This window comes from Ceratotherium simum, chromosome 28, assembly GCF_057802395.1.
Source record: "Ceratotherium simum simum isolate JZ-2026a chromosome 28, ASM5780239v1, whole genome shotgun sequence".
Lineage (NCBI taxonomy): Eukaryota > Metazoa > Chordata > Mammalia > Perissodactyla > Rhinocerotidae > Ceratotherium > Ceratotherium simum.
Genome location: NC_141927.1, coordinates 34,703,368 through 34,726,661, shown reverse-complemented (window position 1 = coordinate 34,726,661; position 23,294 = coordinate 34,703,368). Strand labels below are relative to the sequence as shown.

The 23,294-nt window shown below is 41.3% G+C and overlaps 2 protein-coding genes across 3 annotated transcripts in view; one reads left to right on the top strand and one right to left on the bottom strand.

Annotated features, from left to right (window-relative positions):
- The window catches only part of BAG4 (BAG cochaperone 4), a 40,042-nt gene extending 29,577 nt beyond the window's left edge, over nt 1-10,465 (bottom strand). The window contains exon 1 of one of the 2 annotated variants that reach the window (XM_087418509.1): nt 9,968-10,465. In XM_087418509.1, the coding sequence (XP_087274635.1) occupies nt 9,968-10,237 (270 nt within the window). In that variant the 5' untranslated portion in view covers nt 10,238-10,465. The remainder of the gene's footprint in view (nt 1-9,967) is intronic. The other variant, XM_004428862.3, reaches the window with a different exon arrangement.
- A 50-nt stretch (nt 10,466-10,515) lies between these two features.
- LSM1 (LSM1 homolog, mRNA degradation associated) lies at nt 10,516-20,115 on the top strand. Its single transcript, XM_004428863.3, has 4 exons — nt 10,516-10,825; nt 14,356-14,424; nt 15,785-15,900; nt 19,612-20,115. The coding sequence occupies exons 1-4, from the start codon at nt 10,780-10,782 to the stop codon at nt 19,780-19,782; spliced, it is 402 nt and encodes a 133-aa protein (XP_004428920.1). The 5' UTR covers nt 10,516-10,779; the 3' UTR covers nt 19,783-20,115.
- Nucleotides 20,116-23,294: the final 3,179 nt, after the last annotated feature.

Genomic DNA, 23,294 nt, shown 5'->3' with positions numbered 1-23,294 from the left:
AGATATAGCATTAGATCCCACAGGTTAGGGGCTCAGTCCCATGAGACTGCCTCCCACTAAGATGCACAAGTAGTAGGTCCGTAGGTTACCCGCAACTTATGTCTGACTTGCTACAAATTAGAGGTTCCACTGACCTTCTCCCCCTTAGATTTGATTATTTGCTAGTACATCTCACAGAAGTCAGGGAAACACTTACACTCATGCACCACATAACGACATTTCAGTCAACGACAGACCACATATACAACAGTGGTCCTTTAAGATTAGTACCATAGGTACTAGGTGTGTAGTAGGCTATACTATCTAGGTTTGTGTAAGTATACTCTGTGATGTTCGCACAATAACGAAATAGTCTAACAATGCATTTCTCAGAATGTATCCCCATTTTTAAATGACACATGACTGTACTTACATTTACCAGTCTATTAAAGGATATGATAAAGGATACGGATAAACAGCCAGATGAAGAGATACACAGTGCAAGGTCTGAGAGGGTCTCAAGTGCAGGAGCTTCTGTCCCCGTGGAATTGGGGTGCATTATCCTCCCAGGATGTGGATGTGTTCACCAACCTGGAAGCTCTCTGAACCCCATACTATTGGTTTTTTTGTGTGTGTGTGTGAGGAAGATCAGCTCTGGGCTAACATCTGCCAATCCTCCTCTTTTTTTCCTGAAGAAGACTGGCCCTGGGCTAACATCCATGCCTATCTTCCTCCACTTTATATGGGACGCCGCCACAGCATGGCCTGCCAAGCGGTGCATTGGTGCACACCCGGGATCCGAACCGGCAAACCCCGGGCCGCCGCAGCGGAGCGCACGCACTCAACTGCTTGCACCACCGGGCCAGCCCCTATTGTTTTTTTATGGAAGCTTCCTCCTGTAGGCATGATCGATTATTAACTTCATTTCCAGCGCCTGTCTCCTCTCTTGAGAACGGGAAGTGGAGCTGAAAATTCCAAGCTTCTAATCATGGCTTGGTCTTTCTGGTGACCAGTCCCATCCAGGAGCCATCCAGGAGACCACCTAGAGTCACTTCCTTAGAACAAAAGACAATCCCATCACCCAGTAAATTCCAAGGGATTTAGGAGCCCTGTGTTGGGAACTAGGGTCACAGGCCAAATATTAGAACAAAAGATACTCCTAGTGCTCTTATCACTTAGGCATTTACAAGGGTTTTAGGAGCTCTGTGCCAGGAACCCAGGGCAGAGAACAATATAAATATTTTTTCTATTATCTCACATAAGCATATAGTTGAGTCTTTTTTTTAATCTAGTCTGACAATCTCTTTGATTGGATTGTTTAATCCATTTGCATTTAATGGTATTATTGATATAGCTGGATTTACATCTGCCATTTTACTTTTTTGTTTTCTATATCTCATGTCTGTTTTTGTTCCTCTATTCTTCCTTTACTGCTTTCTTTCGTATGAAGTGAATATTTTCTAACATAGCATTTTAATTTATTTAATGAGTTTATATATGTGTGTGTACATATGTATATATATATATATATACATATCTTTCCTTGACCACACCCAGCTGTTCAAGCTCCACAAATTTCCAGCTGATTTATCTACTGTTTTCAACAAGACCCTGGGACATAAATGGCTCCACAAACTGATTCAATCAAATTTGGGTTTCCTGGAGGGGATACTTACCCAAGTCAGTGTTTGAGATTTGTTCTGACCCCAAAGGGCTCCTCCCAGCCATCTCTTTCCTTGGTTCTCTCCAGCAAACTAGCTGGCCTACAGTTAGTTCATATCTCTAATCAATCTACCAGTTTCCTCCCAGGTGCTTTTAGCAACAACCTCCACAGTTTTTGAGAATATCCTTAGGCTTCAGCTTCTCCACACTCTGTTGCAAATATAGTCAGTTCCTTTGGGAAAAGATTAGGAGCTACCTGTTTTACAGCATGCTTCTGCCTCCAGATAAGATGTTTGCACCATGCTCTGCAGCTAGGTTGGAGACAATGGTGTGCTTCTCTGAGAGACACTCCTGCTTTAAGAGCTGAGCACCTAGGGGAAAAAAGGCAGCAGCCTCAGGGCTTCTCAGCTTGCCTTACAAGCCAGGGTAAGGGTGATCAGAGCACCAATATTCTCAGCAGTGCCCTGCCCAAGGTAAAGCCTCCATCCCCACAGTAGGGATGGGGCAGAGGAAGGGAAACACCACTGCTTGGCAACGCTTGCCCAGAACTTGGCCTCAGCAACGGTAGCTGGGGCAAGATGAGAAATGTTAATGTGCTGCCCCTCCCAGGATGATAACCTCTGACTGGGACCTGCAGGAAGAAGGAGCCCTGTTTTCTTGGCTGTGCCAGTCTGGAAGAGAGTTTTTGTCTCACTAAGCTGGGAGAGGGGAGGAATGGAGTAGGTCTTGGTTCAGACAGCACAGAGTGTCACTGTTCCTACTGAGTTTGAGTAAATTTTCTGGAATAAATGTTTCTTCATTTGCTATAATCCCTAAGACCATTTCCAGAGACTTTAATTGGTTGTGTTTTTTAAATAGTTTTCATCAGTTTCACTGGGGACTGGGTCCACAGAGCTCCTCATGCTGTCATGCCAGAACTGGAACCTGGCATTATTTTGAACTTAGTTTATATATTATTCTAAGGTTGTGAAAGTATTTATAATTATCTTAATATTGTTAGGAACCAAGATTTTCCATACGAGAAAAGTAATAAATATAATCAAAGAAGTAAAAATAATCTATAATGTTAAATTTGAATATAAACATGAACTCATTTTTCTATTTAAAAATACTTATTTTATAACTCTGTCCCTTGAATAGGTCCAGAATCCATGACAACACAATAGCAATCAGAACACCTAGCACTCAAATACAACCTCTGTACCAGTTATTAAGCTACTGTCTCTCAGCTCCAAACATAGCATTCTATAATTGGCTCTGTGATGCAGCATTGGGAGTCTGCAAACATTTCTCCTGTGCCACTTGTTTCCTATTTGATTCTGCCAATACACGGCATTAGGTTTGAGGAGGGGAGAATGGACTCGCTCCTTCCTGTTTGTTTGCTTCCTTGCTGTTTCTGTCAGCATCAGCCCAGCAATGCCCTTCAGCCTGGAGGCAGCAGTCAGTAGCAGTCTCCAGATTTTTCTGCTTTTCCCAGAACTCCCACAGAGGTACCAGCACCAGCTAGGCAGTGCCTCCTCCTGGGTTCCAGCTCCACCAGGCCATTCTTTCAAGTTTCCAGGTTCTAATAACTCCCATCTCTTCTCTTTATTCCTCAGCCCTAGGAGTTGTAGCTATTTCCTGCCATTACTATCTTCTGTGTTACTTCCATTTTCTCTTTTTGCCTTTTCAGATCTCCAATACTGATGTAATTAGTTTCCTAAATCAAATTCTCTCTTATAAAAGGACTAGTGTAGGTTCTGTTTTCCCGCCTGGATTCTGACATATACAGCTTCTAAATATAATTCTCCATTTAAAAAGAATCAACATTTCTTAAAGGAACAGCTGATTATATGTCTGAGACAGAATATACACAAAATGAGCCTGGAACATCTTGTACCAGAAATCAAGGAAGCTGTCAAAAATCAATGGGTCACAGGCCAGCCCATGGCTTAGCGGTTAAGCGCGTGCGCTCGGCTACTGGCGGCCCGGGTTCAGATCCCGGGTGTGCACCGACACACCACTTCTCCAGCCATGCTGAGGCCGCATCCCACATACAGCAACTAGAAGGATGTGCACTTATGACATGCAACTATCTACTGGGGCTTTGATAGGAGGAGGAAAAAAAGGAGGAGGATTGCCAATAGATGTTAGCTCAGAGCCAGTCTTCCTCAGCAAAAAGAGGAGGATTAGCATGGATGTTAGCTCAGGGCTGATCTTCCTCAGAAAGGAAAAAAAAAATCAATGGGTCACGTCAAAAGGACTTAGAAGCCAAGAAGGGGCTCCCACTGGCATAATATGGGAACATTTAAGCAATAAAAAGAATGACTGCAACTGACTGAACACATCCAAAATATTGAATACATACATATATTATGTAAACAAACTCATAATGATACTTAAAAAAACAAATGAGAAACAGTTACTCTTCTATAACTTTAATGGAGTTTAGAGAAGAATGAAAATTAAATCTTCCGTCTTATCCTAGGAGTCTTTTTTTTAAAAAGATGGATCAATATCTTTACCTTGATTGTGGCAGTAGTCACATGACTGTAGGCATTTGTCAAAACTCACAGAACTATATCTTTAAAAAGGTAAAATTTACAGTACGTTAAATATACCATAATTTTTTAATGAAAAAAAAGAATGTACTCAATGAAGTGGTAAAAATCATATAATTTTATTGTCTTAATAAAAAAGGTTGTCTTCACTTTTTTTTCCTTTTTGGAGAAAATGGAACAAATCTAAAAATATCCCCAGTAACAATGAAAGTCTGCAGCTCATGGCCCTGCTAACGTGACACTAATTCTATGAAATAGCATTTGGTTTAACAGGAAACTGGCTGAAGCTGATCTCTGTTCTATACGTCAAGTTGCCAATTTTGTCATGTACCTAACTCTTTCTTCTTTTGGTGAGGAAGATCAGCCCTGAGCTAACATCCGTGCTAATCCTCCTCTTTTTGCTCAGGAAGACCGGCTCTGAGCTAACATCTGTTGCCAATCCTCCTCTTTTATTTTCTTCCCCAAAGCTCCAGTAGATAGTTGTATGTCATAGCTGCACATCCTTCTAGTTGCTGTATGTGGGATGCGGCCTCAGCATGGCCGAAGAAGCGGTGCATCAGTGCGCGCCCAGGATCCAAACCCGGGCCGCCAGTAGCAGAGCGGGCGCACTTAACCCCTAAGCCACGGGGTCGGCCAGTACCTAACTCTTTCTAAACTTTTTATTTGTTGTCTGAAACTAGACAAACGTGATAAAAGATGATGTAAACTAGAAAAGATAAAAGGTTTTTGCAAGGATAATAATGTGAATTAAAATTTTTATAGCAAAGGAAATTTGATTAAAATTATGCAAAAAGATAATAAATTTATTTAATTTCTTCTAAGAAGAAATACCTAAATCTCAGATGAAGGCTAGAACCAACCCCTTTCATATTTATCTTAGAATTAACTAGTTTTGTAAGAAGTGGATATATGGTTAAATTTACAAAGTGACTTACCAGCACGCATCCAAAAAATAACCCCAGCCCAAACAAATCTAACAGTAGAGGAATCTAACTTTACGGGTACTAAGTTCCATTTACAAATTTGTTTAAATTTTTCATAAGAATTAGACAAAAATTATTGGAAAAATACATTATAAATTATTTTTATAGCTACATATTCCAAAATCACTGGAAAGCAATTTATGCTCCTGTATGACCATCATCACAAAGTTTTTATTTTCAATCTCATCTGGATCTCTTCCATGCTTCTCTACAATTCCTCCCTTTCTCCTCTGTAGCACCTGTTTCAAACATATATCATATCAAATTCCCAGCTTACCCCATCCCACTTCCTTTACTCTCAGATGACCTAGCCTCCTACTTCACCAAGAGCTATAAACTCCCTCAACGTCCCTCCCCTCCAACTCCAAACTTACTTTTTCCCCCACTAGCTCGGAAGACATTTCTCAGCTCTTCTGCACTTCTTAATCTCCCTCTCCCCAAACCATATTCCACTCTTTTGTTCTCATCTTCTCAATCTACTAGGTTACTCTCTGCTTACAAACATATTCAAGCCACCTAATCCTAAAAATCCTTCCCTCAATCCTGGTTCCCAGTCAATGGACCACTTTCCCATTTACTAACAAACTTCTGGAAGTATAGTTTACACTAGTTGTCTTCTCATCCAAACCTCCCAGTCATTACTTTCCTATTATTTGAAACTCCCACCACTAAAGTCATTAACATCTCTTTAATTGGCAAATCCAACAGCTTCTTCTCAGCTCTCGTATCACTTACCTGCAAAATAACTGCGTCCTTGTTTGGTTGCATCACATGACTTTCCTGATTTTCCTCCTGTCTTTCTGAGTCTTCTCTCTCATTGTCTTCTTTTGGACCCTCTTTCTCTGCCACCTATTTTAGACTCTCAAAGATCTCCCCTGGCAACATCACCCAGTTTGGTAATGCAGTTATGCTTCTATTTGATGACTCTCAATCTCCAGCCCCCATCTCCCTCCTGAGCCCAACATCTATTGTTTTTGTTTTTTTGTGTGTGAGGAAGATCAGCCTTGAGCTAACATCCGATGCCAATCCTCCTCTTTTTTTGCTGAGGAAGATTGGCCCTGGGCTAACATCCATGCCCATCTTCCTCCACTCTATTATGGGACGCCGCCACAGCATGGCTTGACAAGCGGTGCGTTGGTGCGCGCCCGGGATCCCAACCAGCGAACCCCGGGCCACCACAGTGGAGTGCGCGCACTTAACCGCTGTGCCACCTGGCCAGCCCCAACCCACAGCTATTGTTTTGCTCCTACAAAAAACAACTCCTAGATGCTACAAAGACTAAACTTCAACACCAAAAAACAAAAACAGAAAATCACAAATTTCTCTCTAATCACTTGCAGACATTGCATCCAGAGCTTGCACATTGTAACCACTTGTGACTAACTTGGCTTCCAGCAGAAATGAACTGAAAGCTGTACATAAACCCTTACCAAGTCTTTGTATTTCGTATTTTTTTAAGCTCCTCTATTAACGAATCACTAGTTCTTTTGGTACAAAACTAAACCGTATCTTGCCCAAAACACCTGTTCCTCTTCTTTTTTAATTCCTACGAAATCTTTATTCCTATGAAATACTAAAACCTCAGGAGCACCTTCTGTTTCTCCTGCATCCCTCACTTCCAATTGATATATACCTTTGAAAATGTCTTTCAAATCTATGCAACTTGTATTGAAATGCATCCAAAAAAAAAGATAAGAGAGATGTAATAAAGCAAATACAATAAATGCTAATTACAGAATCTAGGTGGTATTCACTGTAGAATTCTTTCAACTCTTCTGTTTGTTTAAAAATTTTTACAATAAAATCTTGAAAAAACCCTGTCTACAATCAGACACTGTTCAAATGCATGCCCTTTTACTCTCTTCTGAACTACCCTGGGGGCCTAAGTGAGCTCTCTGTCCCCCATTCCTTCCCGTTGTAATCATCCTCCAAGACGGCTCCCAATGATCCCTGCCTCCTGGTGTTCACACCCTTGTGAAGTTGCCTCTGACACTGTACCAGAGTTGGTCTCTATGACCAATAGTATACAGCAGAAGTGATGGTATATCACTTGTGAGATTAGGTTGTAAAAGACCGCGGCTTGAGGCTACCATCTCAGCTCGTGAGCTCGCACTCTCCGTCTCTCTCTCTCTCTCTCATGACTTATTCTGAGGGAACATGTAAATCACCTGGGATCTTGTTAAAATGCACATTCTGGTTTGGTAGGTCTGGGGCATTTCCAGCAAGCTCCTAGGTGATGCAGATGCTGCTAGTTCAGGGATCAAACTACAGTGCTGCAAGTATAGCTAACAAGGTAAGAAAAGAAAGAAAACAAGGAGCAGTAGATTTCCATTTTTTTCCCTGCCATATTTCTGTATTTTAATACAGTCAAATCTTTGTAGTGGTTCAGTGCAACATCACCCTAATATATTCAATTCTATAGAGCAGTGCTTCTCAAACGTGCATGTGCATATGAATCACCTGGGGAATTTATCAAACTTCAGCGGTAAGTCTGGAGCAGGAAATCCTGAGTCTACATTTCTAACAACCTCCAAATGACACTGAAACCTCTGGTCCATGGACCACACTTTTTGAGTAGCCAGGTTTTTTAGTTGTTGTTGAGGAAGACTCGCCCTGAGCTAACATCCATGCCAATCTTCCTCTATTTTTCAGTATGTGGGCTGCCAGCAGAGCATGGCTAACAGAGCAATGTAGGTCCATGCCGGAACGGAACATAACCACTAGACAACCTGGGCCACCTTGAGTAGTAAGGCTTTAAAAGGCTCCTATACCCTTTTTTTTTTAGTTTGACATATCTGATTATATAAAAATGTAAAAAATATGTCAAAAACCACAATAAAGTTAAAAAAAACAACAAATTTGGGGAAAAAAATTTGCCACATCTGTGACGACATGCACATCTTTTGCATTAATTTTCTGCTGCTGCATAAGACATTACCATCCTATACTTTTCAAGTTTCAGAAACATCAACCTGAAAGATAAACTCTTGGGATGGTTTACAAAGGCCCATTACACATTCTAGCTTTATCTCCAACTACTACAGCACCGACACCCACTCTATATGCACACCTACACTCAACCATACCTTACAACTCCCTGCATAATACTAAAATCTTATCTTCTCTAACCTTACCCCAAAAACACACTTTTGTTTTAATAATACAGCAAGCCCAAGTAGAAGTCATCAGTTTAACGGTCCTCTCCTCTTTCCCTTCAACTGACCTTCGGTCTAGTTTGCTACTTATAGGCCAAGCATTTTATCACTCTACTCCCCCATGGCCTACTTCTTCCAGATTTAGACAGAGAAAATATGGACCTTTCTTCACAATTAAACTTTTATTACTACATGTTTTTTCTCATGCAATTTTTTAAAGATATAACTAACAAACCATGAAACTCACCCTTTTAAAAGTGTACAATTCAATGGTTTTTAGTATATTCAAAATTGTGCAATCATCACCACTACCTAATTCCAGAATATTTTCATCATCCCCAAAAGAAATCCCATACTCTTTATTTATCATCCCCAACATCCCTAATGCCCCAGCCCCTGGCAACCACTAATCTTTCTTTCTACAGATTTGCCTATTCTGGACATTTCATATAAATAATATGTGGTCTTTGTGACTGGCTTCGTTCATGCAGCATGATGTTTTCAAGGTTTTTCCAGGTTGCAGAATGTATCAGCACTTCATTCCTTTCTACAGCTAAATAATTTCATTCTACGAATATACCATATTTTATCTATTCATCAATTGATGGACATTTGGGTTATTTCCTTTTTTGGCTGTTATGAATAAAGCTGCTATGAACATGCGTACACAAGTTTTTATGTGGACATATGTTTTTAGTCTTCTTGGTTATATATCTAGGAGCAGACTTGCTAAGTAATATGTTAACTCTATGCTTAATGTTTTGAGGAATTGCCAAACTACTTTCCAAAGCATTGAACCATTTTACATCCTCACCAGCAACGTATGGGAATTTCACTACTATATTTTCAACCAATGAGGATGTTATAATTCCCGAACGAAAAAAGAGGTGTGCCCCTCACCATATAACAATAATTCTCTACTAGGAATACCGCATTAACAAAACAGAAGTGTATTTCCGGCAGGAAAAAAATGTTATAGGGTCGGAGTATATTGAGCAAGTGAGTTAACCTCTTAGTGCCAACGGTTCTTTAATCGTAAAATAGGGACGCTGCAATGACATTTACGTTACAGTCGCCTTGAAATTAAATAAAACAATCCAGGTAAAGGTGCTTTGATTGGTGCGTAAAGGTGACTGATTATGCGTGATTCAGTCCTGGGCAAAGCATTAAGGGCAAAGGGCTAAATGCTCAGCTTCCTCCCCTTCCTTCGTGTTCCTTATCCGCGGGAGGGGTTCTGAGTGACGGCGGGGGCTGCAGCCACCTCCCTTCTCGGGGAGAGCCGGCCTGATGATCCACGCAGGATAAATTGTTAGAGCTCGAAAAGCAGAGCCAGGTCCCCCCAGCCCAACATCCTTCCAAGGCGAGAGATTCCGCATCCTGCTACTTAGCTTAGCAAGTCAGCGCAGGATTTTTTCCTTTTTTAACGGTAATAGACACATTTATTATGGTCGCAGCAGAGAGGAGGGGCAAAGAGAGCACAAGCATATTCTGCCACCCACGATCCCAGTCTGTCTCTCCAACCCCTTCATAAGGAAAACAAATATGAAACCCGATCCATTACGAACTCTGGAGGTGTATCAATCGCAAGGGTCCTCACCTCCCCAAATTCCCCTATCGGATCTCCCCTGGGAGAGGGCGCAAAGCTTACCTGGTGGCTTCCTCCAGCTCGCCCCGGCTCCGGCCAGGCGCCTCCAGAGGGATAGTAGCCATCGCTTCCTCCGCAGTCTCCCGGCCAGGTGGTCTCAGCCGGGCCGCCCCCGCGCACCCGCCAGGAAATGGGAGGCTGGGGAGGTTCAGGGCGAGGAGGATATAAGGGCGGAGGTGGGTGCACGGGCACATCTCCACCCCCAGGTCCGTAGTAGCGGCCATAAGACGGACCGTCACTGGGGCCGTACCCCGAGCGCCTCAAGGCCGACATGGGCTCCACTGCCCCGAAGCGCTTCCCGCCCCCCACGGCCGGCCCATTGCGCAGGCGCCTGCGGGCGGGAGGGACTGGACAACAGTGAGGGGGGTCGGCCGACAACAGCCAATCCGAGGCCCCGTCCCGCCCCTTCGGCTGCCGAGTCCTGAGAGTGAAGGGAACGAGGTCGGTGAGTCTGGGGTCTAGGAAGCGGGAAAATGAGGGGCGGCGCCGTGTTCCTTAAAAGAGAGAATAAATTTTCGCACCATCTATCCAACCTAAATTCCTCCTTTTCTCAACAGGGATGGAGAAAGGGTGTCCCAGGACCGCCCGACGGTCCCGCCTCTTCCTGAGGACCGGCACGTGATGCCGGAAGTGGGTGGGGGTAATATGGAGGAGTTTCCGGCAGGCCCCGGCGGCTGAAAGCCGGGGCAGAAGTGCTGGTGCTGGTCAGGGTTCGTGTCCCGGTCCCGCCCAGGCAGCGACTGCGGTAGGAAGAAGGAGGTGTTGCACGCGCTGGCCCGCCGCCGCTATACATTGCAGCCTTATCTCAGCTCAAAATGAACTATATGCCCGGCACCGCCAGCCTCATCGAGGACATCGACAGTGAGTAGCCTGTCTCCTCCGGGTGAAGTCTGGGAGTCTGGGGTGAGACCCTTCCTCCCGGGCAGGTGCCTCTTCGGAGGGAGCTCGTAGAATGAGTCTGGGGCTGGGGGGACAGTGTGGTTTCAGCACAGCTCTGGATGTTCGGCGTTGACATCCTCCACGGGATGGAGGAGCCACGGGACACACCGTTTGGCCACCTCCTAGCCTACTATGTCTGTCATGCCCCTCGCAGCCTCCGCCAGTCCCCGGTCTGGTGAGGCACAAGCTGTAGAATTCATTCCGGCTTCCGAAGGACGCGGCTGCTGAGGCCCAAATACGCAAGTTGCGCCTCCCGCCCCCGTCCACTTTCTTGCACCTGCGGTATTTCGAAGTACCAGATTGTTACGGGTGGATGGATGAGAATACTTAGAGAAAGGATTCACCAAGAAACGAAAATAGTCAGACAACAGCAATTGGACTTAATTGCAGTAAACATAGGCTTTATGCTGTGTGGCCATTTGCAATCTTCTTTCACAGTGAGGGTCTTGAGCACGTTCAGGTTATGGTGGTAGAGACCGCTACCAGACAAGATCTTGACTTTTCTGGCAAGGCTGAGTCACCTCAAACTTCTTTTCTTCTGTTAGACAATTTTCTTTTGCTTTTACTGAGAAGACCTCCCTTATTGTTAGTCATTGTCTTGAAGAGGAGCTCAGTCCTGTAAAAAGAGGAGCCACTTAGGGTTGTCCTGTCTTTCCTTTTTCTAAGCTCTCATCTGTGAATTATTCCTCAAGCAACATTTTTTAAATCGTTTTAATTGTGTGATCTGTCTCATTAACTTGTGATTGCTGCCAAATGGTTTACATACAATTCCAAACAAGTTACAGCTATATCTACAGTTAGTATGTATGCAAATTGAAGAGTAACTCTATGATGAAATTCTCTTTTTATCGTTGTCTGAAATCATTTTTTTTAAATCCAAATTAGTGATTTACCTATTGAAGGAAAATTTAATGTAAACTGGACCAAATTCATATATAAGTAACCACTGTACTGTGTCTGCATTGTGTAAGCCTATCTGTATTGTGTAATGAAATCTTCAATTTTAGTTGCATGAGAATGCCCTTTTGCCCTCACCTCTCTTGTTATATATCTGAATTATTCGAGGCCCCTAACACATTCTGCCATTTTACTAAAAATAATTTTTATTCTCAAGTCCTCTAACCCCTTCTTTGTAGGTTCCAAGCCCCCTCCTTTACTGAAAAGTTTGAAGCCATTTCGTATGCCCCTTTCACTGCCTCCTTCACACACGCACACTTTCCTCCACTCTCCTCTGTCTTTCTGTATTTTCACCCATCCTCTCATTTGAATAGGAAGTATTCCTCCCTTTCAGTTTGTGTCTTTTATTATCCTTTCCTCCCACTGCTTCTGGAACTTTCTTCTATTGATATCCTTTTTTTCTCATATGTCCTCTCTTTCTCCGCCTGTATCCTTCCCTTCATGTATGTTCTTGTCTATCCAACTGAATTTTTTTCTCAGTTGTGTCTCCCCATCAAACTCCCGTCCCTTTTTCTATATGTTTACCCACAAACCTCTTGAGTCACCTCCATTTTGTCTCTACTTCCTGACCACCTGCCATAGACCACCTGTATTACCCCTGAAATCTGAATTTTGTTGTCAACACATCACTGAAGCTGCATTATTAAAAGGCATCAGTTTGATGTACTCTTCTGAGCTCTTCCTGCCCCTCTGCAGCATTGTGATACTATTACCACTGGATTCTTAATTCTCTTCTCTTGATTTCTCCAACAATGGTCCTTACTCATTTTCTTACCTCTCCGACTATTACTCTTCCCTAAAATAGATGGTCTCGGGTTTCATCTTTGGCCAGCTTCTTTCTTTAAATCTCTGGGGAATCTCCTGGACTTAAATAGTTTTATATTAGCTCTTTGTGGACTTATCCAACATTGCTCTAATTCTGACCTCTTTGGCATTCCAGTCTTACATTTCCAGCTGCCTATTGACTTGTCTACATAGGTGTCCTGGTAGCACCTCAGAATCACCAACAGCTAATAATCTTCCAGCCTGAGCTTGCTTCTTTTACTCCCAACTTCCCTAAATGGTCCTCCCTGTCATGGGACTCAAAATTCATACATCTTCTTTACCTCATCTCTTTAGCACCCCACTCTCTCACACATACCCACGTATACAAACTCAATTAGTTGACAAGTCCCATCACTTATAACTGCACAGTCTCAGTCATCTCATCCTCTCCCTTCCCATCTCTACCTTGGTTCAGGTCTCTTCTTCACGTCTCAGACTCTGGGAGTAGCCTTCTAAGTGCTCTCCCTTTCCTACCAGTTCAATCTTCAATGTTTTCTTATTCCCTATGATGTCAAATCCAAACTCAGCGTGCTCCCAGGACTTTTCTGACTTTGTCTCCTGTTATTTCCCTTCACACCCTCAACTTTTAGCCAAACATTGATACATAACCATTTTTTTTCTCCTTTCTAAATTACAGATTTCCCTCCCCTTCCCCTTCCCTGTCACTCTTCCCACGGCCAAAACTTATCTACCTTTCAAGGTCCAACTCAGATACTTCCTCCAGCTAGGTATAGTTTCTCTCAGTCTCATGTAATTAAGATTTGCTTTCTTGTGGCTCTTAATTATAGCCCAAGGAAGACTAAATTCCTTCAGGGAAGAATCAGTGTCTTGTTTCTCTGGTCTGCATCTAGAAAGTACTTTATGCATGGTATTAAAGAAATGAATGAATGAATTTTGCTAGCTATTCTAGTGACTGGCTTTTTGTCATTCTTCAGTATCAGCTCAGAGTCACCTCTTCAGAGAGGTTTTCCCTAGCCATCTCTCTTCTGTAGCTACTTCCCCTGTCTCTTCATACTGTCTTGCTATCTTGTTTATTATTGCGTTTTACTAATCACAATAGCTCATTTTTTATTTGTTTGCCTTCCTTCACCAGGAATATAAGTTCATAAAGTTGGTGACTTTCTGAGTCTTATTCTCTGCTGTACGTCTACGCCCCAGAACAGCACATAGTTCTCAATAAATATTATTGAATTTTTGCTCTAACTTATTATCAGCATCCTTATTTGACATGTCCGAGGCATTGTTTTTATTTAAAACCTTCCCTGATTCTAAAGTGTTAAATGGAACCTCTTCTAAGTTGAGGTGAAAATAATTCTAGAATTAAGATCATAAAGATTATCTAGACTAAATGTCTCAATTTGCAGATATAGAAACTGACATGACACTGAGAGGATTTAACTGTCAAGCATCAGCGTCTAGAGCCAGTCAGTCAGGCTTCTGACTGCTCAGCCAGGCCTTTTCCCACTGTGCGACACTGCTCTGATTCTTGTCACCACTGATCTTCTAAACCCAGAGCTGTCTTGGTCCTCCCTCTAATTTCCCAATGAACTTCTCTATAAATACATTAGAAGGGGAAGTAATAGAGCTTAAACTGCTATTACCTTTATTTTTGTTGTTACCCTGTAAACTCACTGAAGGTGTTTTTTAAAGATCTTTTTTCCTCTTCCCAGAAAAGCATTTGGTCCTGCTTCGAGATGGAAGGACACTTATAGGCTTTTTAAGAAGCATTGATCAATTTGGTATGTATTAGTTACGGACTTCTCTTATACTCTGGATAATGAGGGCTGCCCATTGTTTTTTTGTGTTATTTCATATTGAAATTTATTTATCTGCAACTTTTTCACGTGTCTGGCATAATGGAATACTGTTTTGAGTCATTACATCATTGTTTTCTAAATTATGATTAGGTGGTTCAATAGCTTGTATTCATAAGCTTGTATTTCTAAAACTGGTTTTCACTAGAACATAGGATTACAGTGTTTTGGCCTATTTTATTTTCCCCACTAGAGGGAGCCAGATGATAGACATAAACTCAGTCCACTGAAAAGGTTGCTAATTTTATGTTGGCTTGGGTGTAACTACTCTTCAAAGCACTTCCTGCACTGAAGGTAATCCCTCCCTGTCCGATGAAAATGTGGTAGGAGGCATTTCCTGAAGCTTTTGAGGGACCTCAATATTAAGCTCAAGATACTACACTTAGGGATACATTAGACTCAAGAGTCTCCATCTCTGTTTTGTATCCACCATTTTTCTAAAGAGATCTGTATTTGCTTCTGTTTCAAGGAACTTCGCAGTTCATATCAACATTTGCTGGACATCTGCTAGATCAGTGAATTTCAGCATGAGGAAAAACAACATAATTGAAATACTTGTAAGAATGATAGAAGATAAGAGCATAGATATCTGCTTTTCTTCAAATAAGACAATACCAATTAAAAAAAGAAAAATAATTATTCTTAACAGATTGAAGTTCTAAATTTTAAGTCAAATTCATCAGACTACTTTGAGGGAAAAGTAGTAAATACTGACTTTTTACTCTCAGATTACCAGGTATGGTTATCTGACACAGTGGAAAAATAGGTTATTGCTGTATCATAATCCATGGATACCTGCATTGGGTTAAGTGAATCTTAAGTACTGAAACAAAGTTAAATCTTTGGTAAATCACATACACATACCCATACAACATAAAAACACTGTTTACTTCTAAAAAATCAGAGTTTTAATCTCTGCAGCTCTAGGTTTTAGAGTCTTCTTAGTGCCCTACTTATTTATGTTTTTTTATAGCCATGTTGATATTAGCAATTAACTGATAAAGGAATTTAATTTTCTTAACTTATTCCCACCATCATCCATGTATTAATGCAACATAATTCCAAATACTCTCTCAGTTTGTAATTGTTTTAAAGTCTCCTACGTGCTATGTCTTGATGAAATAAGAGAAGATTGTTTGAAATTTTAGCTTTTCCCAGAATTAGAAAGTTTGGAAATCATGTTTAGCTAAATCTTTTATACTCAAAATAACTGATTGATTGAGTTATGGACCTTTACCCAATAATTTAAACTAAATATCTTTGTTTCTTCCCTATACACTTATAGCTAACTTAGTGCTACATCAGACTGTGGAGCGTATTCATGTGGGCAAAAAATACGGTGATATTCCTCGAGGGATTTTTGTGGTCAGAGGAGAAAATGTGGTCCTACTAGGAGAAATAGTAAGTGAAAACTGTTAAGCTGCTCTGGGTCTTAATAATCATGCTAGTTAGGTTTCTTTTTGTCTTTTCAAGAAGGAAAAATTATATTTTCCACATTTCACCCAGCTTCTCACAGGAAACCGCCAAAGTAGCTTAGGAAAGCTACAGAGAATAATTAACTTTGTTTCAGTGCCTCTTGGCATTTTAAAGATTTTGATCCCATTAGCAGCAAAATATCATTGATTTTACCTGATACCATAAAAAGTATCATCCTATACAAATGTGTTCATTAATATATTATTTCTGTTACCTATACAGCAGAAAATTGAAAAACTTGATACCTATCAAGAGAAGAATAATTCAGTAAAGTATAGTTTATATACATTGGAATATTTTGCAGTCATTTAGACAACAATTACAAGTAGTTTTTCATGACATAAGGTGTTTGGGCAGTGTTTGGGCAGGGGAAAGACACATTGCATGTACAATGTGATATCCATGTTTTTAAAGGGGGGAAGGGGAAAGAATGGCTGTAGGAGAAGCCTTTCTATTAACTCTTCTGAGAATGGAGCTCAGCTTCACCTGGATCCTTAGTTCACAGCCGAGGAGGAGGTACCTGTGTATCTGTGCCAGGAAGACCAGCTGGCAGGTGAAAAGTTAAATCTTCTAAAATGTTGTTACTGTAGGTCTGTGTGTGTGTGTGTGTGTGTGTGTGTACATACATACACACAACCATACATACACACATATGTGTACATATATACATACACAACTATTAGAAAACTATTTTATATATATAAAACTATTAGAAGTACTCAGACATTTTTAAAAGAAGATAAAACTTGATTTCATGTTTTACATGAAACATTTATTTAAAAAGAGAAGTACCTTATTTAAAACCTTTGACTTCATCCTGATTATTGCTTGCTTCTGATTATTCGGTTTGCCAGGAAAATAAAAAAAAAAAAACTGTGGCGTTTGCTTAATTTTATCTTTTTGTATTTTGTTTTTAAATTTTTCAATAATGTTTCCCAGTACTTGGCCACATCTTAAGTCATGTTTACAGAAGTCTTTGGAGTGGAGTGGTTTGGTCCATAGCCATTTTTTAACAGTAAGCCATTTGAGACAGTAAGGAGATAATTCTGCCAGGGTCAGCTTGGTGCAGAGACTCATGCTGAAATGGTTAGCTAGAAATGACTAATTAATACTATCAGTACTACCCAAGTGGTGCTATGAAATGTATCAAATATCTTTTTCTAATTTTTAAAATATTTTTGTGGTTGATATTTTTGGTTCACTTTATCATTTCTTGCATATTTAAGCAGCAGCAGTTGTCATCTCCTTGTATTATGTAAACGTTGAAATAAAGCGCTATAGAACCCACGGGTGTGGGAGACTCAGGGTAGGAAAGGACTGTAAAGTGGTCTGCCAGCATATTAAGAGGGGCTAACCCGTCTCTGGACAGTAGGATTATGAGTGATTATTTTTTCCTTTTTTTATAGTTTTCTGAATTTAATTTTAAAAGAGGAAACGTATTACTTTGCTATCAGGGGAAAAGATTTAAGTTAAAATATTTACATATGCTCTGCTTTGGTTTTATAGTAGCAAACATCACAGAAATGTCTTCCGTGCCAGTTACATTGGCACAAATGTGCCCCTATGTAGATAGATGTGTATGGGAGGAGAAGTGGTGAACTTGTGTTTGTTCTTGAAGACTCATTGTTTCCTAGGAGCTCTTTTGTGAGAAAAGTGCTCTTTTTTATATGTTATGGTTTGGATGCTGCAGAATTTTTACAGCGGTATCACTGAAGAAATATGGTTTGGGAATGCTTACATGGTTATATGAATCAGTAGTCAGTTTGAAGAAATTAAGTACCAACCCTAGGGACACTCATACCCAGAAACCATATAGATTCTGCAAACATTCCTTTGCTTAAGAATTCCTGGATTCTGCTTCAAAGGTGATGATGCACACAGCCTAAAGTAATAAGACTGGTTGTTGGGAAGCAGCATAACCACATGAACAGCTCAATGAATAACACTGAAAAGTCCAAGAGGCTTTTCTAAGCCTCTAAGCTAAGAACATTATCTTCTCTTCAGCTGCTACCCATGGGTTATGAGGGCAGGTTACACTTGATAATATATATTTTGCTGGGTGCAGTTAACATTTGACCCAGGGCAGGGCTTGCTTATGTAATTTGTGTGGCTTTCATTCTGATCTCTCTGGTGAGAGTCCTCCATCTGATAGTCACGGCCTGTGGGTTCTGAGGCCTTGGCAGTGGAGATGATTACCCAGTGGTAGGCTGGAACATCTGGAGAGTTTGCGTATGTGTCATGCTTTCCCAGAGTTTTATGATTGAAAGTTGTAGAGGAGGATGAGAAATAAGAATACCCTGTCTGTGTAGGCTTTCTGTGTTACAAAAACATAGAATAATACCTGTATGTTCATGTTAAGGAGAGTAGTAAACTCAATCTATAGATAGTAAGATACTTTTATAGTAAGGTTCTGCATTAAAAGATTAGTTATGAAATGTTTATAAGGTGTTCAAAAATAAAAACACTAAGCATATGATGCCATATTAAGTGAAAAAAATTACAGTCAATATTTGCATTGAGGGGGATTTTTTGGAAGGATATTCACACAAATGTTATCCCTCCATACTGGAATTGTGGATAATTAAAAAATTTTTTCTGCTTGTCTGTTTTCTAAATTTCATAAAATGAGCATGTATTTTTTAAATAAGTGAAAAAATAATTCTTTTATCAAGCAAAACAATTTTTAATTAAAATAGTGGGGGCCGGCCTAGTGGCATAGCGGTTAAGTTCGCACATTCCACTTCGGCGGCCCAAGGTTCGCCGGTTTGGATCCTGGGCACAGACCTACTCACCGCTCATCAAGCCATGCTGAGGCGGCATCCCACATAGAAGACCTACAACTCTACAATTATGATACACAACTGTGTACTGGGGCTTTGGGGGGAAAAAACAGAAAAAGAGGAAGATTGGCAACAGATGTTAGTGCAGAGCCAGTCTTCCTCAAAATAAATAAATAAAATAGTGGAGAAATACATTGGGGCCAAACTGGTTTAGTAATCTGACTGGTCTGCTCAGGTTTTCTCTAGAAAACTTGTTGCCCTAGAGGAGAAAGGAGTCTTGTGTTATAATTTAAAGACTCCTAGTTAATGCATCAGAGGGACAGTTTGTTGCCTTTGTGGGGGGAGGGTGCTGCTGCTTTGAGTCAGTATTCTCTTACCTTCTTAATGAGCAACCCCTGGAAATTAAGCTGACTTTGATGATGTAAAAATACAAAACTTATCTAAAGCCATCTTGGCCTCAGTAACTTCTCCCTCGGATTCTCTGAGGTTGGGGAGATGGCTGTTTATAAGAAGCCCTAATATTTTTTTAAAAGAAAAGTAGTCCTTGACTAATGTAGGACTTGAGATAGCCTAAAGCTTTGTTATTACACACGGCGATACTGTTCCCTATTACCACATTCATATAAGCATGCATGTAGTATGTATGTAGTATGTAGTAGTGGGTATGTGGTGTAGTGGTGTTGCTTGCTAGCCATTTCTTTGTAAAATGTCTCTGTCCCTAGGAGAAGGCTATGAGCCCTGTCACAGGTATGAAAAATAACCCGAGTGTGATAGAGGAATCCATTTGCCTTTAGATCTGTAATGTGTTCTATTCTTGGTCATCAGCTGAAGTTTTTCGAACCTGCTTGTTTTGTAGGACTTGGAAAAGGAGAGTGATACACCCCTCCAGCAAGTGTCCATTGAAGAAATCCTAGAAGAACAAAGGGTGGAACAGCAGACCAAGCTGGAAGCCGAGAAGCTGAAAGTTCAGGCTCTTAAGGATCGAGGTCTCTCTATTCCTCGAGCAGATACTCTGGATGAGTATTAAGTCTTTTGCTCAGAGGCTGTTGCTCTTGGGGAGCAGGGGCTGTTACTGAATGAAAGTGACATCCTGGTCACCTCACATGTAGAGACTGCAGAGTTTTGAAAAATCATTTTTATTTTGAATTCTTTCACATATGCAACATGAAGAAATCAGGTGGCTTTTTTTCCCCTTTTTAATAACAAAAGCATTGTTTAAAGAAACGGTGGTATGGACTCCTTTCACACCTCACTGTGGAGCCAGCAGCTACTTCTTCATATTGCTCTTCTCGTTCCAAATTAGAGTTTACAGGAGACGTTCTTCATTTACTTGTAAATAAAATATGAATCTCAAAACTGTCATGTTATTTCCCAAGTTTGAGTTGCCTCCAGTGAATAAAGAAAATTAAGTTTCTGCTCTCAAAGATATAAGCAGTCCATACGCTGGGATTTCCCGCTTCTGTCACAGTTCCAAGTTGCTAGTTACTTATAAAGGAATATTTTCATGCTAAATGTCTTGAGAGTCCTCCCTTCTCCCCTTGGCATGTCTTTATCTGATAAAACAAATTTTCAGGCTTGAGATCCTGCTTCACCAACAGCTGTTCCAAACTACGTTCCCATGAGATCCACCATTTTACTAAGGTGATTTTTTTCTCTAAATCTTCTGTTAATTCAGTTAGGTTTTCTAGTACTTTGGATTGAGTCTTGAGCCTCTTATGCTATCATCAAAAAGGAGCACAAATAAAATGGGGTTTCAGTGACTGATACATCTAGGTTATTCTTGGTCAACATGTATCTCAGCTGATAACCCACTGTGATGCCACTTTTCTGGTATGATGTTGGTTGCATAGTACATGTAACAGACTGTACGTTAAGAGAGTACAGTGTGGTTTAATGGACAATGTACTGAACTAGGAGTGGGAAGACATGGGTTAAAATTCTGACTTTGTTCTCTCTAGCACCGTGGGCTTGAGCAAGTCAGTTATCCTCTCTGATTCTCATTTTTTTAACTGTAGAATTATTCCAGATACTGACTTTTTATAGTCTGTTGAGCAAAGACATCCTTTTCTTAAGATATTTATATCTAATTCCCATGTCTGAATTATTTTATAGTATTAAATATACTTAACATTTTATGAGCTCAGGTTTTTTAATTTTTTTTATAAGATGCATTTTATTTTTTATTTATTTTATTTTTTAAAATTTACCATCTTAACCATTTATTTATTTGTGAGGAAGATCAGCCCGGAGCTAACATCCATGCCAGTCCTCCTCTTTTTGCCGAGGAAGAATGGCCCTGAGCTAACATCCGTGCCCATCTTCCTCCACTTTATATTGGACACAGCCACAGCATGGTCTGACAAGCGGTGCGTCGGTGCACGCCCGGGATCCGAACCCGGGCCGCCAGCAGCGGAGCGCATGCACTTAGCCACTATGCCACGGGGCTGGCCCCTCAGGTGTTTTTAAAACTGCCCAAAATCCCTATAAACCATTTGACTGCTGGGCTATTCATCATTGGGTTGTTTTTAAAGTAGATAATTTGTGAAGAAATAGTTGGACTTAATGATTTATCTGGTGTGTTTTGCCTTTCATCTTACTGTTTTAATAGCCAGAATTTGATAATATCTCCCCACACAAAGGGAAAAAATCCATCACCAACTTTTGAAAAACAGAGCTATCTTCACCTAACTACTAGAAGATATTCTTGGAGGGTCAGCAGAATTACAGCATCTGTTTTTCTGAGCACCACTGTTTCAGAACATCTGACACCTTCAAGAGATTTGGATTCACTATAGTTATCTTGCTTTTTTCAGCCTCCTTCAAAGGGAACTCCAAATGTAATAACAAGAGTTATGATTTATTCTTATGTTAACAAAGAGGAAAAGGGACTTAACTTCCACAATAGGTCAAGAATTTCCAAGCCATAGCAAGGTTTTGATCATTGCTTTCAGACCTTTGTCACACAGACAGCCGCTAAGAACTGGACCTAGGGCCGGCCCCGTGGCTTAGCGGTTAAGTGCGCGCGCTCCGCTACTGGCGGCCCAGGTTCAGATCCCGGGCAAGCACCGACACACCGCTCCTCCGGCCATGCTGAGGCCGCATCCCACATACAGCAACTAGAAGGATGTGCAACTGACATACAACTATCTATTGGGGCTTTGGGGAAAAAAAGGAGGAGGATTGGCAATAGATGTTAGCTCAGAGCCGGTCTTCCTCAGCAAAAAGAGGAGGATTAGCATGGCTGATCTCCCTCACACAAAAAAAGAAGAACTGGACCTGAAGACTGAGACTAGACTACGTGCTTCCTTCCTCTGAGTCTCGAGGCTGTTCTCTCAGCTTACCCGCAGCTCTGCCCAGCCCAGGCGTTTTGCAGTTACTGAAATCTGGTGCTTTTTTACTGGACCACTGCTGGTACCCTCTTCTCTTATTATTAGACTTCATATTCAACCTCAATTCATACCTTTGTTTTATCTTACAGTTTCTTCCAATAGTGGTTCTCATGAGGCTGCTTTCAAGGGACAGATAACGAAGATGAACCGCAGCCCCTTTGCTGATCATCTTTATTCTGGTGTACTTGAGTGCAGCGGCATATCTCTTGCTCTTCCAGCTGTACTGTTTCTCCTTCCTTGGCCCTTGACCTTACGTTGCTCGCTCTTAGCTAAGTTTATCTGCTCCCCTCGCCCCTCTGATAAACTCCCAACAGGCCCTGAATACTTAGTAGAGCCAGACACCCTTGTATTGTCCTCTGTGGAGGGCTTCTCAGGGAAGCCGTGTCAGTGTAAACCCCAGAGGTACTACACTGAGGTGAAGGCTGGAAAAGGGTCTCATTTTGCTCACAAGAGTATGGGCTGACAGGCTCAGGCAGAGCATAGTACAGATGGCAGATGGCGTGAGCAGGCAGAGCAGGCACACCAGGCAACTGCTGTGGGCAGTTCCCAGCCTCTAGTCTCAGAGCCATACATGAGATAGACGGCAGCACTGCACAGCTCAAGAAATGGATCTCGGGAATTGTACCTGGCAAGAAATATTAGGCAGTTAACGAACTGTTCCACACTCCCTGCCCCACAAAAAAGAAATTATACGTATGTACACATGTGTATGTGTGTACATACCATGGGCCATTTTATCTCCCTCCAAAAGTCATGCTAGGAGATCAGCTCCATCCAACTTCCTTTCCCCCTAGGAACCAGCATTCCCAGTTAGCTATCAAGAAGGCATTCTCATTGTAGATGTTGCCGGCCGATGCTCTAATGCTGAACCAACCCTCCAGCTTTAAGCTAAAACCAACCCTGCTCATAATCAAGGAAAGAAGAACAGGGGACAGTCTAGTCTGAGCCGTCACCTTGGAGTTAATGTGAGCTGAACAGGAATGTCATCTGTGATACAAGCTCACATGCACACGTGCTCTACCAACGCAACTGACGACTCAAGATCACCCCCAACCTGTTAGGACTACACTAAATCCTAGAGAGGTAAGGTTTTTTCCAGTGAGGCTGAACATGATCAACCTAGTTTAAACTCAGGTTGCAATCTAGGTCT